A 15,852-nucleotide genomic window follows, 5' to 3' on the forward strand; every position below is an offset into this window, starting at 1 on the left:
TCCACTCCCCACAGCAGTAAGAAGCTAATTAAACTTAATTAATCTCAAATTCCAACCAAAAAATATTCAATTAATCACTCCATAGTCACCAAATCCGAAGAAGCAACAAAACTAATGCAAAATCGAGGAAGAGAAAGAAGGGGGAGAGATACATACAACTTACATATCCCATTGATTACACGGTCAACTATACACATTGCACATTGATTAAAAGGGTAATGATTTTGGGGGAAATATAAGATGTAAACAGAGAATTAAAGTAACAGAAAGCTCTTGGAAATCAAACAATCTTAAATCCCAGAAATGCCAAAGGCAACACCAACTTAAACATTCTAATTTCCACCTTCATTACAGTATAAATCTAAGAAATGCCAACGAAAACACCAGCTTAAACATTCAGGCATTCAGCTATACATAGAAACAATGCAAAACCTTTATGTAAACCGCCCAAAACATATTATAGTCTAACAAAAAAACAAAAACTTAATTACAGTACAAAATTAGAAAGAAGACAACTACAACTACGGAAACGAAAGGTAAGGGAGAGAACAAACCTGTTATTTAGCAAATTTGGACAGCCACATGAGTAATTATCACTCAAAATCCCATGATGAACAATTCCATACCCACCTTCACCAATCAGATTCTCATCACCAAACCCATTTGTACCTTCTTCCAACTCTCTTAACGTGTAACAATGTCCCCAACCCAAATGCGATACTTCCGGACCCGAGAACCCGTTTTGCTCCCCGCTCCCATAAGACGATGATGTGAATGCTATGATGCCCAATCAGACCTCCTCAATTTGTGACCAAACCACCGCCTTCTGGTTCGACGCAGTACCCGTTACCAAGGCCCAGTCGGACCCTTCTCAATTTGTGACCAAACCACCCCCTTCTGGTTCGATGCAGTACTGGATTACACACAAAACTTAAAAATTTTGGATTAAAACGCAAAATTTGAGATCCTTTACTGAAGGGAGGAAGAGAACTGAAGATTTGAGAGGAGATAATGTGAGACAGTGAGAGTGATGAAACGGCGGAGGAAGTAGTGAGGGGGAGACAGAGAACGACGAAGGGTTTGAGGGTAAGAGATAGAGGGTGTTTTAGTATTTTCCAAAGGGGACACGAAAAGTGTTGTTACCAAAACGCCCTCAGCTGTTCCTTTATGTAATAGAGATAAAAATAATTGACATGCTTGCAAGAAGGTTCAGCTAAACAAAACTTGTAGTTAGAAAAATAATTAATTATAAAAACAACTTGTTGAATAATTAAGAGGCTTATTATTTACCGCCCCATATTACTCAAAATCGCCTAATTCATTTATCCATATACCCTTATTTATTTACCCCCCCCCCCCCTCATTCAACATTTACCCATATACCCGCCCCAAATCTAACCACCACCTCCAGCCACCATCGTCGGCCACCACCTCCGACCACCACCATCACGTCGTAGGCGACAAAACGACCGAGTTTTCTCAAGAGTTTTTTTTTTTGTCCGAATTATTTTTAAGAAACTTATGCATTTTTAGCTTGTACCATGGTACATACTTATGACTTTTTAGCTTCGACCATGGTATTGACTTATGCAGTTTAAGCTTGTACCATGGAAGGAGCTAAAAATTCATAAGCCTGCACCATGGTACAAACTAAATATTCATAAGTCTATATTATTTAAGATTTTGATTTGTTGTTACATTTGATTTAATGTAATCGGAAAAAAAAATAGAGACTTATGAATTTTTAGCTCCTTCCACGTTATGAGCTTATGAATTTTAAGCTTCTTCCATGATACAAGCTTAAATTGCATAGGTCAATACCATGGTCGAAGCTAAAAACTCATAAGTCTGTACCATGGTACAAGCTCAAAATTCATAAGCTTGTACCATGGTACAAGTTAAAAATGCATAAGTTTCTAAAAAAAATTCGGACAAAAAACAAACTCTTGTGAAGACTCGGCAATTTTGTCGCCTACGACGTGATGGTGGTGGCGTGGTGGCCGAAGATAGTGGTCGACGATGGTGGCCGGAGGTGGTGCCAGCGGTGGTGGTAGAGAATTGGAAAGTAAGATTAAGTAAGGGTACTAATGGAAAATAAAGGGAAAATAGTGGGTCGGTTTTGAGTAATATGGGGCGGCTTTTAGCGCTTCACATAATTAATGGGTGTAATTTATGCAAGCTAAGGGTAGATGTAGCCAACTATTGTAAGAACTCGTACCTTTAAAGTAGTGTAGCTTCAAAAATTTATGTGAAACTAAACTACAATTTCGAGTAGCTTACCGTTGGAGATCTCAAATGAATACTCGTATCCTCTTTTAGGTTAAAGAAAGAAACTTAAACACATCACATGGCACATGCGGTGATGAGTTAGAAAACAAGAGTGAAATTGATTTTTTTTTTACCAAGAGCGTGCAGACATATTTTATCATACAACTGATTGTATCTTACAAGTTGATATAAAACCAAAAAGATTTTGTTAGACCTTAGGTAACTTTGAAAAATAAATTTTGACACGTCAACTTAAATGTAAATCACGGAAACTATATGTTATAGTGATATGCCAAATCAAATTTTTAGCGTGCAAAAATCATTTCTTGTGAGTCTGTCAAATTTGATTAACATATATTTTTTTCAAAAGGTCTTGCGCGCACAAGGTGTACAATAAATTTATTGTACACCCAGATAACTTTTATGCAGTTTTTCATAACTTTAACCTATTTTTCTGTAACTTTTATATTATAAAATAAAAAAGTTGATAGATAAACATTTTAAAGGGTTAAATGATTAATTTATACATTATTGGTGATTTTGAAGAAATAATATTTATTCAAATGAAAAAATTTATCACTAAAAAATAGATAACTTTTACCTATATAAATGTAACTTTTAAGCATTTTGAGTCAACTTTTACTCCGGTGTACAATATTTATTGTACAACCATTATAAACAAGAATTTGTGTATTTTTTTTGTGTGTTGCTTGTGAGTTGTGATTAGAAACTTTGGTGTAAGAAAAACCAAAATTCGAGTATTTTACCCCCACATATTCTTATTTACAATCGGTGTACAATAAATATTGTATACCTGAGTAAAAGTTAACCCAAAATGCTTAAAAGTTAAGCATATATATGTAAAAGTTATCTATTTTTAAGTGATAAATTTTTTCATTTTAGTAAAACTTATTTCTTCAAAATCACTAATAATGTATAAAATTAATAATTTAACCCTTAAAAATATTTATCTATCAATTTTTTTTACTAATATAAAAGTTAATCAAAACTAAGTTAAAGTTAAAAAAAAAATGGTTAAAATTATCTTGGTGTACAATAAATTTATTGAACACCTTGTGCGCTTAAGACCTTTTATTTTGCCCCCGCACATACAAATATCCCACAAAACAATCCTTACACCATTTCAATTTTCACCTTATCACTTCCTCCCTACTTCGTATTTGTCTCCTCCAACAATGGCGACCCTCTCATTTTCTCTCCTCCCCAAAACCCTAAAAATCCCTTCATCGAACCCCCTTAAACCTTCAACCTCTCTCCTCCCAAATTCCTTCACCCTTCAATCATGGAAGTCGAATCACAACACCCCACATTCAAGAAGACGAAGCCTCGCAATTAGGGCTGCCGGTGATGGGGATTACTCTGCTAAGAGAAGCAACAACAACAACAACAATGGTGAGCAGAGGGAGACGATAATGTTACCGGGCTGTGACTATAACCATTGGTTAATTGTTATGGAGTTTCCTAAAGACCCTGCTCCTAGTAGAGAACAGATGATTGATACTTACCTTAATACCCTTTCTACTGTCTTGGGAAGGTTTGTTCTTGTTCATTGGGTTCTTAATTTAATTTTGTTGTTCAATTTAATTTAATTGTTTATATGCCCTTCTGATTTGTGGGTTTTTATGAAAATTTCCTGGAATTTAGTGTAGATTGTTTGGAGAAAATCGTGGTTGAATTATTGAAGCTTTGTTCTTCATGGTTTAATCCATCTAAAATTTGATTATTTGGTGAAATTATGTGCCTTTTTTCCGGGATTTCGGGTTTTATTTGTATGTTCGTGGGATTCAACGTAAATGGAGTTGCTAAACCATGATTCACATGCTCATTTAGAGAAAACATAATGGTAAACCTCTAGTGGAAAAGTTATTGAAGCTTTGTCCTTATGGGGTGTATTGTGTTGGTTGTTTGGAGAAATTGTGTACCTTTTTCGAGATTTCGGGTTTGATTTAAGTATCTCTGGATTCTGGAATTAGATAGAGATAGAATTGTTTCTGCTCATTTGGAGAAAACAATATGTGTAATTATGGGTTTACGATTGAATTGGTTGTGTTTCTGTTATTGTGATGGGGAATGGTGTGGAACGTAGATGGAGGTTGGGATAGTTAGCCAACGAAAGACTTTGTGAAGTGGTACTTGAGTTACTCAATTAGTTTTGACTTCTGTTAGTGAGAAGTTGCTGCTGGTAACTTGGTGAACTTGGTGAACTTGGTGAGTACACTGTAGTTTGCTTGCTCTTTTTCGGATAGGGTATGGCTATATTATGTGAGAGTGTTATTGCCCTTTTGTAATGCAAAATTGTGGACAAGTAATGACGTCCACTGTAGTGAATTACTGTTGCAAAATTAAGGCTTTCTTATTGTTAGAGGAACTATGAAAGAGTTACCTGAACTACTATTAGCAAATACTTCTAAGTTCTAACTAGGCTCTGGCCTTGGGCGAGTTGGTAAGAGAAGTTTTCAAATGCTACAACTAGGGAGAGGGTTTGCTGATGAAACAATTCGTTTTTTCTATTGCAATTTGAAGCTGAACTTCCCAATTTGATTGTAAATACAGGTGAAAAGGAACAATCAATATCTACAAAATGTAAGAGTTTGCATTGGTTTGTCGTTTAGTCATTCTCCATTGTCAACGAGAGTTCTTAAATTGGGTTTATTGGACTTAACTCATTAATCTAGCTGGAAAAAAAAAAAATATCTAAGGTGGCAATGTGTTTCCTTGTAAAATCTTTCATTTCAAAGTCCATCATTTTCATTTCCTCAAGGTGCATTAGCTGGGTTAGTTTATGTTTGACCTAAGAAAAATGTTGAATGTATTTTTGGTTTAGTTGCTCACTTACTCGGTGAAGTAGCTTTGAAGGAAAAAAGTTCAGTTTGAGCTTTTCAGGACTGGGAATCTTTGGATTTTTGCTATGATATTTGATAATGCTAGTCTGATAAGTTGATTGACTGTTTGCTTTCTGTCACTCCACTCCAGCATGGAAGAGGCAAAGAAGAACATGTATGCGTTTAGTACCACAACCTACACTGGTTTCCAATGTACTGTAGACGAAGAAACGTCTGAAAAATTCAAGGGTAACTGATGAAATTTTCCATTCTCTTGTTTGTGCATGAAAAACTGATCTGATTTTCTTAGCTAAGAATTCAACCCTTCATGACCTGCAGGATTGCCGGGAGTTCTATGGGTATTACCCGATTCTTACATAGATGTTAAAAACAAGGACTATGGAGGTACACTCTCCATTTCGTTTATATAGAAATTTTTCATTTGTGCCTATACAGGATTATAGTCACAAATGGTCTCGATATCTCATTTTCCTCGAAATGTTTTGCTTCAGGGGACAAGTATGTTAATGGTGAGATAATTCCTTGCAAGTATCCCACCTATCAACCTAAGCAACGCAACACTGCAAAGTATGAGAGTAGAAGGTATGAAAGGCGACGAGATGGTCCACCAGGAACTCCTCCCAGAAAACCTAGACAAGAGACTGCACCCTCTGAATCAGCCTCCTCGTAAGGTTAGGAACTCTAAAGGCTTTGCTCCTTTCTTTTTAGGTTTTTTTTGTCAAAACCACCTTTTAAAGACCAAGAATTGTGACAAAGGACCATATAGAAAATTGTTGTGAGATTTGGACCTAAAATTGATTTTTTGTTGTGAGATGGGACCTTTACCCATTTTATGGTTGATTCCACTTTTCCGGCGTTGACTCGCGTGTGATGGTCACGTGCCTGTTCAAAACTACGTGGAGTTATTACAACTTGTGTTTGATAATATGATATTATCTTTGATCCAGGTTAACAATTGCGTAAAGCAAAGCTTTTGGAGATACTGTTTGCATTTTGCTAAATACCGAAGGAGCAGTAATGCGCGCATGGTCAAGTATAAGTTTACACATTGCTGCGGTGGGAGGATGTGTTGCAACAGTATTTTATTGTAAGGCAGTAAGGCCAGCAAGGTAGTTCAGTTCAGTCCACTCTTTGGCTGGTGCTTACAAGAATTTTGTTATCCTTCTTTGCTCTTGTTTGCTGTCAAATAGACTGTACATTTTTGTTCTTAATTAAAGCATGTTTTCATTGTTCTGTCCTTTGTGGTTGCACATCAGGCACCGTCTTCCTCACAGCAGACCTATAACATCGGGTCTTTAGTTAACGCGAGTATGTATGGAATACGAAACTAGAAGTATGATAGCGTCTGATGCTAATGTTGAAACTGATTGTAGAGTTGTAGGTTTTAGGTAGGTGGTATAGAGTATCATGGATCGACTTGGTGGCGATCCATTGCCCATTTTGGCTAGGTATATCTTATATGTGGGCTGATCTGAGCCAAATGTTTAGCTCAAACCCAAAGAATCAGACCTATTTATTTCTGGCCATAAACTTGTTTTTGGTTTTCAGTAAAACTGAAAACTCGCAGCAATAACAAAATCGTATGTTAACAATAAATAAAACCTTGGATAAACTTCATCCAGATTTAGAGTCTGTTTGTTTCTAACTTATTTTGACTTATTTAAACAAAAATTAGTTTATATAACTTCACTTTATTTAATATTTGGGTGTAAGTTGTGCGCATTGGTTGTTTAATGGGGCTCATAGAGATCAAATGGGGAAAACCAATAATTAAGGTATAGGGTAAACTTAAAGGGACACCTCAAAAAATATATACGTACAAGACAAGTTTTTTAGGGACAAAGAAAGTACGGAGTATATAAATTCATATAAGTCTAGCTCAATAAATTAAGTATTTTTAGATAATTTACACACACAAGTAAAAAAAAGTACAGCATCAAACTAAATTTAGACAAGTTCAGATAAGTGGATTTCAATTGAACCGTGAATTTATGTTGAACCAAACAATGTTTAAGAAATGACTTTGAGCTAGCACAAATATAATTGGTAATACCATGTGCATCCTTATCTTTGGTTAAGTGCAAAATAATTTCTCTCATCCTCCCCCTTTATCCAACTCATTTTCCACTATCTTAACATACTTCTTACTCTAACCCATTATTTTTGTGTATCGCTATTCGACGTCCGCATATGCTAAAATCGGCCGCAAAAATTAACGTGAAAGTATGATGTTACCCTTATAAAAGAGAACCTCAATTCTTCACTTTTCACCTCAACTTTTCACTATCAACTTTCCGGCAGCCCCTCCCACCCCGGTTCAATTTTCCGGCAGCCCCACTCAAACTTTCCGGCATCCCCAATTCTACTTTGCGGGCTGACCACAACTTAGCTCCAACCACCATCTTGACCACCGCCACCCTCCACCAATCCCCCGCCACCTACCACCGGCTTGAGCTGACCACCTCATGGACGACTTCGCTCCTTCAACGTCGTAGTCGTCGTCCATGATGGACGCATCGTCGCCGAAGGTATGAATTTTTTTTTTTTTTTTTGAATTTTCCGGCCGCCCAGAGATGGCGGCCGCGACATGGTTCCGACCGCCATCTCTAGGCGGCCCGTACATGGTTTGGGCCGCCATCTCTGGGCGGCCCAAATAATCTGAATTTTTTTTATTATTCTTTTCGGAATTGTAGGCTAATTAAAAAAAATGAAATTGTTATAATTATTTGTTTCAAAATTTATTTGTTTATTTATTAATGTAGATTAAAAAATAATGTGAATTTATTTTATAATTTTTTATATAATGCCTTTATAATTTATATTAATGTCTTAATGAAAAATGAATAATTTTAATTTTTTTGGTGGTGAACGTGATTGGTGGAGGTGTTGGGCGGGAATGGTGGGGGTGGTTGGAGGTGGTGGGGGCTGAATGGGGTGGTGGGGGATGAATGGAGTGGTGGGCGTGAATAGTGTATGGGGTGAGAGAGGAAGGAGGGGAGGTTTCATTTTTGTAAAGGTAATAACGTACTTTTGTCATTAAAACGAGGGCGTTTTTAGCGAAATAGGACGTCGAATAAAAACCCTCTTATTTTTTCTCTACAATCTTGACTCAAGGTGATCTCTTTCACCTATTTTTTATACGAAAATTTCATGAAATACCCCTGAGTTTAGCCATAATTTATCAAACGCCCATCAAATTTTAATAATTGATAAAATACTCCTTACAAATGACTTACATACCCCCAAATACCCCTTCATGACGTCATCATCCTCATAATCAACCAATTACAATCTAATTACCCACCTAATCCCTAATAACCCCCTAATCCCTAATTACCCACATAATTCTCCATTAATCCACCCATTTTGTTTCTTTCTCTCTCCCCTTCCTTCTTCCATTAACCCACCACCCACCTTAAGGATTCCACCAGAGTTTGATTTTCCACCACCGGCGCCCCAATTCCTCTGGTTTAACCCACATCTGACTCTCCTTCTCTCTTCCTTTCCTCCTCACCCCTTCTCTTCCTCACCACCACCACACACCGCCACCGCCACCGACACCCCACAACCCTTCTCTTCCTCACCACCCCACATAGCCACCGCCACCTACAGAAAATCCCAAAATTGTAAAATTAATTAACTACCAATTACATATTAAATTGAATTTAATTGCTAGTTCTTCAAGTTAGGGAAAAAATTGAATTTTCCTCTAATTTTTTGAAGCAAATCATTGCGTGTTGGAGCATTCTTTGATGCCGCTCCTTTGAATTTCTGTTTGAATTGATATTATTTCTTCAATTTCTGTATGAAATTAATTTGATAATCCGGCCACGCTCAACCGTCGGCGCCCGCCAAGACTCACCCCCGTCGAGAACAACACTTGCCGAGAACACCCCCGCCGAGAAGCGCAGAGAACACCACTTGCAGTCAAATTAAAAATAAAATGGAGGAGTGAGAAATCTTGAGCTTAACTTTAATGGTGGAGGAGGTTGCTTTGCCGCCATTGTTGAACTGCGATTGGTGTTCGCGTGTAGCAATTCAACGTCGTTCCGCCACTATTGGCGGTGCTACGCCAGGTTCACTCGACGACAACGGCGGGGATCTAGTTCAGCGGGAATTACAATGGCGGATAAGACAATGGCGAGGGGGTGGCAGAAGAAGAGAGAGGAAGAAGAGGCGGTGACGGAAGAAGGGAGAGGAAGAATATGGGTTAATTAGGAAAGTGGGTAAATGGGTGGGTTAATTAGATGTTAATTAGGGATGATGACGCCATGAAGGGGTATTTGGGGCATTAAGTCATTTGTGAGGGGTATTTTATGAATTATTGAAACTTGATGAGCATTTGGTTAAATATGTCTAAACTCGGGGGTATTTCATGAAATTTACCTTTTTTATATATAATCCTACCCCAATTGTTTTTCTCATATACAATTACTCATTTCAACTACTAATAAATTTATACTCCGTAATTATTTGACTACTGCACGTCTGCACGTATATGAAAGTTCATTTTATTAATTGATATTGTTATTATTAATCATACTAATGAAAATGATATTATTATATATAAAAAAATACGAAGTATTAATATTGAATGGCGCATAATGACGTTCAATATGGCAACAAATTCGTTAAATTTGCAAAATCCCACCATTTTCTACTTCTTGTCCGGTAAAAGAAAAAGAAACATAAAAATAATGCATTTTGTTTTCCAAACAACAAAAGATAAATAGAAAACTAATGATATATTTCTTCATTTGGCAAGAGGAAGCTTGACGGGAGGTCATGTATGTGACTGGTAGACACTAAATTTTGATCCCTAATTTTTGTTATGATCCTTTGTCAAGGAAAATATATATTTCTTTTTGATGTGGCCTAAAAGAATGCCACCTAACTGCACTATCAAAACTCAGAAGAAAGAGCCCAAAAGCTTGCCTACGGGCATTTTTCAAAACTGTACAGAGCCCAGGCCCAAACGATAAAGAGGTCCACATTGGGCCTAAACAAGCCTACAGAACCAATGCAGGACACGTGTCCCAATCTTGCGTAAACACTCAATCATGCGGGACCAGTTCCCGAGTAACCCTAGCACTATAAATAGTGCAGATCCCTAGGTAAAAGGGCAATCAATTCTGGCCCAGCAAAAGAAAACCTATCTTTGCTCTGCCTTCTCTCTACAAATTACTTATCTCTCTAGCTTATACTTACTTAAGCATCAGAGGGAATATTCCTACGAGAATATTCTTGTTTTGCAGGTTGCCAGAAGTTCGTGCCAGGTCATACTTGATACCTCCTAGGAGCGCGTGCCACGTCAGCACCGTAAAAGTTCCCACAACATTTGGCGCCGTCTGTGGGGAGGTACAGTGTCATGGCCGAACTACACCCTGACAGAGAGCATGCTAGTGAAGAAGAGAGACGACACATTGAAGAAACGAATCGAATTGCAAATGCAGGGAACACACCAGGACGAATGCAAGCTGAGGTGGTGGTGGAAGAAGAACCAATAACCGAGGCGTCTCCGCCAGGCGGCCATCTAAGCCCTAGCGTCCGAGACGTCGTGTTGGACGAGAATCTAGATTTGCCAGTATCAGTGGGCTCCCTACGCGAGATTTTAACAGGATTCCAACAGCAAATGAACCAGACCTTCCGACAACAGATGAGCACTACACTGCAAGATGAAATTCGGAAGAACATGTTGATCTACTGCGCTGAGAGGACGGCTCCGCAGAGGCCCCTCAATCTAGGCGTCAATCGGATATGCAGAATGCCGCTCAGGTCCAACGTCTGGAGAGCTGGAGAAGGTTCTCGTCCACAAGCAAGCAGGGGAGTTAGCCCTGTGCCTGAGCACTCAGAATATGGTCGTGACCCGCCCACCTTCTTACCTCAAAGGGACCCGGTCCTACGACCATCATCTAGGGAAGGTCCCCCAGCCGTCTTGCGACCAGCTGCAAGGCGTCAAGAGCACTATGAGGCTGAATCTGAACTGTCAGACACCGGGTCCACCCCTGTGATGGAAGACCCGCCATTTTATCCCACTACACGTGGACCAACCCAGATGACGCCCCATAGGGTAAGCATGCGCCCCGGCCTACTATCAAGCCGCCGTGAGCCAACCTATCATATTCATCAAGGATTCAACAACCTGACGTTAAGGCACATGAGTACCCCTTTTTCTGACGAGATTATGAACACCCCGAAGGAACCCAAAGTAAAAACCCCTACCATTGAAGCTTATGTCGGGACCACTGATCCCGACATGCATCTTGTCGCATACCGCCACCACATGTACGTACAGGGAACCAATGAAACCACCTGGTGCAAACACTTCACAGCCACGCTTAAGGGAGTAGCGTCTAAATGGTTTGAACGGCTGCCTCCAGGATCAATTGCCTCTTTTAGCGAATTACAGACTTTGTTCTCTACAAGGTTCATGGCACACAAGGAAGAAAGGAAAACTAGCATGCATTTAGGACGGATCCAGCAAGGGAAGGACGAGTCCCTAAGAAGCTACGTGAAGCGTTTCAATCTGGAGACAGGACAGATCCCAGACTTGCCCGATGGTGTCTCTTTTGATAACTTTATCAGGGGATTGAAGAAGGGCTCCTTCAAGTTTGACCTAGTTAAGAAGAGTGTAAGGACTATGGCAGAGGTCCTAGACGAGGCTGAAGCATATATCCATGCAACAGAAATATGCAGCGCGTCAAAGGAAGGGAGGATTGGAGAAACAATAGACTCCTCCGGGAAGAAGGATAAGGTGGACCGAAAACCTCCACGGGTTAATGGCACATGGGCTCTCTCTAAAGAGCATGATACCAACTTTCCGGGGCACAAGAGAGAACGGCCGCAAGAGCGGGAATATTTCGAATACAACACAGAACTTCTCACCATACTAAAAGACGTAGGGGCAAAGTACGACCTTGATCGACCCTTTCCCATGAAGTCCCATGCTGAGACTCGAGATCCCAAGTTATATTGCCAGTTCCATGTGAAGGAAATAATACCCTTGGTCCAAGTATGAATTCTATGTTAAGTCTAATAAGTGCGGTTCAGTATTAATTAACAAGTTAATAATTCAGTGAGATCAAGTGAGCTGAATGCCTAGCTAGAGGCCGCTTCAGTTCAAGTGGAATTAATGATATTAATCCACAGCTTACTCTTGACTGAACCCGTAGGGTCACACAAATAGTACGTAAACGGATCAAGTATTTAATGGCATTAAATACTCCATCTATGGATATTCGGAATCGACGGATCTTGGTTCAGTGGGAGCTGAGATCGTCACAGGCAAGAAATGAATACTCCGGAAACGATGATATTGCCGGAAACGGAAATATGGATCGTATCGGAAATATAAATATTATCCAAGTCGTAGATGTTGCCGGAAACGGAAACATGGTACGTATCGGAAAATATTATCGGAAATGAAAATATTGTCGGAATCGGAAATATTGCCGGAAACGAAAATATTGTCAGAATCGGAAATATTATCGGAATCGGAAAATAATTCCGGAAACGGAAATATTAAATATTTGTTCGAAACGGAAATTAATTCCGGAATCAGAAATATTAAATGTTGTTCGTATCGGAAATGAATTCCGGAATCGGGAATTTAACCGGAAGCGTATCGTACGAATTAGCATCGGACGAGGCCCGCTAGACGAAGGCCCAGCACGAAGCTAGGCCATCGCCCAGCGAGCCGCACGCAGCAACACACGCCTCGACCAGGCCCAGCGCAAGGCCAGGCCCAGCCAAGGGCGCGCGCGCGCGCAGCACCGCACATGGGCTGTGCGCTTGTCGTGGGCCGCAAGGCCTGCGCGGGTGCACGGCTTGTACGATGCGTGTGCGGGAAATCCTAATCCTATTAGGATTTGTGCGAAGATTAAAATCCTAATCCTATTAGATTTGCTTTTTTATTTAGAGTCCTAATAAAGTTCTAATTAACAAATCCACATCCTAGTAGGATTACAATTCCTTTTCCATACCTCTATAAATAAGGGCCTAGGGTCATTATTTGTACAGACAATTCAAGTATTCAAAGTGATTTTTGAGAGCAAAAATTCAGTCACATAATTGCCTATAATAACCGAAAATTCTAAGTACCTTAAGGGCGATCCTAGTTGGTCAAGCTTAAGGCGGATCCGGACGTGCTGTGGACTATCTACGGAGGGACGACACTTGGAGTCCTAAAGACTTGTTCTTGTTCGGTTCGGGCGCAGCTAGGGAAGGCACGCAACAAAGTGTATGCATCTAAACTATGCTAAATGATTATGTGTAAATAATATGTTTTCATGGCTTTATGGTTTTTCCGCATGATTTATGAATTGTCATATGTATCATAACCTAACAGTGGTATCACGAGCCTCTTATTATTTTCATAATCTAAATTGCATGAACATGATTAAATATTACAAATTTGCAAGAATTAAAAGGGGTGATTAATTTTCGTAATTGTTAATTAATTGCAAATTGCGTTTATTTAATTATACGTACGCAGTTTTTCGGCAGTTTCTTCGTTACTCATCCAAATCGAGTGATTTTTGTGTCAATTCCGCATGTAAAAGGCATTCTAAAATTTTGACAAAAAGAGTTTTTTTCGGCCGAACCCAGAATTCTCAAATTCGAAGCTTAACTATGTCCTTTCGGAGGTTTTAGTTTTTCGAATGCAAAATTTCGTAAATTTAAGATGTTAAATTAAATATTTGCGATTCTTGTTGATAAATCTTGAATTTTTGATTGACCTACTGTATATGTTTAACAAGTTTGAATGCCTAGCCTTGTTAATTATGCAATCTAATTTGTAATTATGATTAATTTGTTGAAAATTGAAATAATTTAGAATTAATTTGATTTTCATAATTAGTTATAATTTAATTAGATACCTATGATTAAAAACCACCTTAAAAATTGTAAATTTATGTTAAATTTTAAATTTTTATGACCTAGACTTGAATCCATGTTAATTGGAAATCAATTAAATAATAAATTTTTGATTTTTCGCCCTAAAATTATGAAATTAATATTATTTATTAATTTGTCATTAATTTTGAATATAAATTTTTAATTTTTATGCGACTCGCTCATATAACTTGCACGCACAAAGCAATGGACGCTACGTGTTACCCTTAAGGGGTGTTGTATAGTGCGGGCATGCGACGACGAGCAAGGGAGCTCGTCGCCCATGCGGTACGAATGCAGCGAGCAAGGGCATGGTGCACGAGCACAAGGCAGCAGCCCTGCCTTGTGTCGTGGGCTGTGAGCAATGGGCGTGTGGGCAGGGGCGAGAGCAAGGCACGAGCAGTCGCGTGTGGGCAGCAAGCGTGCTGCGCCACAGCGCACACTGCCTCGCGCAAGCGTGCGGAGCCTCGCGCGCAGCGAGCGCAAGCGACGTGCGACGAGCGCTGCGCCCAGCGATGGCGTGCAGCGTGCTTGTTGCGACGTGCGACGAGCGCTGCGCCCAGCGATGGCGTGCAGCGTGCTTGTTGCGACGTGCGACGTGCGCTGCGCCCAGCGATGGCGTGCAGCGTGCTTGTTGCGACGTGCGACGAGCGCTGCGCCCAGCGATGGCGAGCAGCGTGCGACGAGCGCTGCGCCCAGCGATGGGCTGCGGCAGCATGCTTGTTGGGTCGAGCGCTGGCGCGCGCAGCGAGCACTGGCTCGCGTGTTCGATTGATGCCTTGCGATGGGGAGCAGCAGCGATGCGACGCAGCGCATGGGCTGCGCGCACATGGCCAGCAATGGCTGTGTGCGCATGGCCCATGGGCGTGCGTTGCGTGGGATTGTTGCGTTGCGATTAGATCGTTTTGAAATTTTAATTTGAAATTTTCAGTTTACGTAATTTTAATTAATTTTAAAATTAATAATTTAAATTATTTTCTTGGATTTTAATTTTGAATATTGTATTTATAATAAATTTTATTTATTCTAATTATTTTACTAAAATTAAAATCATGAATTAATTTAAATACGACTGAAATTAAATTAAACTTTTTGGATTCAATTATAAATTTACATGAGCTTTAAATTTTAATTAAATTTGTATGTTTCCGGTTAGACTAGAAATACACTTTTATGTTTAAAATTAGTAAAGCATATGAATTTATTGGTTTAAGTGGGAGCCCTTTTTAGTCATAAACTCTTGATTAGGTCTACAAATCCTTAAGGTTAAAACAACTTGATTAGAATTAATAAGGACTGAATAATTTGTAGATTATTGGCGCCCTTGATTAATTGCTGCAAATGTTTATGTGATGCATAATGTGTTTTACTAACCAGCTATGTGGGCCATTCATGATAATGAATGGGTGAATGGTATATATTGTATATGTACTGTTTTGCAGGTTATGAAGTGACTAGTGTGGCCCAAATTGAATAGAAAATATGGTCTGCGTACCATTAATTTGAATGTAATTGGTCTAAAGTACCAAAGTTGTTTTTCAATTCAAATATGGTCTGCGTACCATCAAATAGTTGTAATTAGTTCTAATTATAGCTTATTCTATTTGAAGAAAATGGTGCCTCCCACGGAGATTTTCAAGACGGACTTTGAAGTTGAAACTTCAAGATCTTATGCATGTTTTAAGTTATTTATTGCTTTAAATATGTCTTAAAATGCTCATACGGCTTGATTATGTTGCATGATTAAGGATTTTAGTTCACTTAAAATCTAACCAACATAGTAAGAGCCTTAAGTTCCAAACTTAAAAATTGAGTTAAAAGGTGC

The 15,852-nt window shown here is 39.2% G+C and overlaps 1 protein-coding gene across 1 annotated transcript; it reads left to right on the forward strand.

Moving 5' to 3' along the window:
• The first annotated feature begins 3,402 nt into the window (after positions 1-3,402).
• On the forward strand, positions 3,403-6,369 carry LOC110798722 (DAG protein, chloroplastic). The gene is made up of 5 exons (XM_022003907.2): positions 3,403-3,823; positions 5,263-5,360; positions 5,451-5,516; positions 5,624-5,803; positions 6,080-6,369. Exons 1-4 carry the CDS (start codon positions 3,465-3,467, stop codon positions 5,800-5,802), a joined length of 702 nt encoding a protein of 233 aa, XP_021859599.1. The 5' UTR covers positions 3,403-3,464; the 3' UTR covers position 5,803; positions 6,080-6,369.
• The last annotated feature ends 9,483 nt before the right edge of the window (positions 6,370-15,852 follow it).

The sequence above is a fragment of the Spinacia oleracea genome, chromosome 6 (assembly GCF_020520425.1).
Source record: "Spinacia oleracea cultivar Varoflay chromosome 6, BTI_SOV_V1, whole genome shotgun sequence".
In the NCBI taxonomy this organism is placed as follows: domain Eukaryota; kingdom Viridiplantae; phylum Streptophyta; class Magnoliopsida; order Caryophyllales; family Amaranthaceae; genus Spinacia; species Spinacia oleracea.

What these genes read in the sequence shown, in the direction of transcription:
- LOC110798722 (XM_022003907.2), top strand. Translation starts at nt 3,465, where the DNA reads ATGGCGACCCTCTCATTTTCTCTCCTCCCCAAAACCCTAAAAATCCCT. An exon ending in CTTTCTACTGTCTTGGGAAG is followed by an intron (nt 3,824 to 5,262) that starts GTTTGTTCTTGT and finishes ACTCCACTCCAG; the next exon opens with CATGGAAGAGGCAAAGAAGA. An exon ending in TAAAAACAAGGACTATGGAG is followed by an intron (nt 5,517 to 5,623) that starts GTACACTCTCCA and finishes GTTTTGCTTCAG; the next exon opens with GGGACAAGTATGTTAATGGT.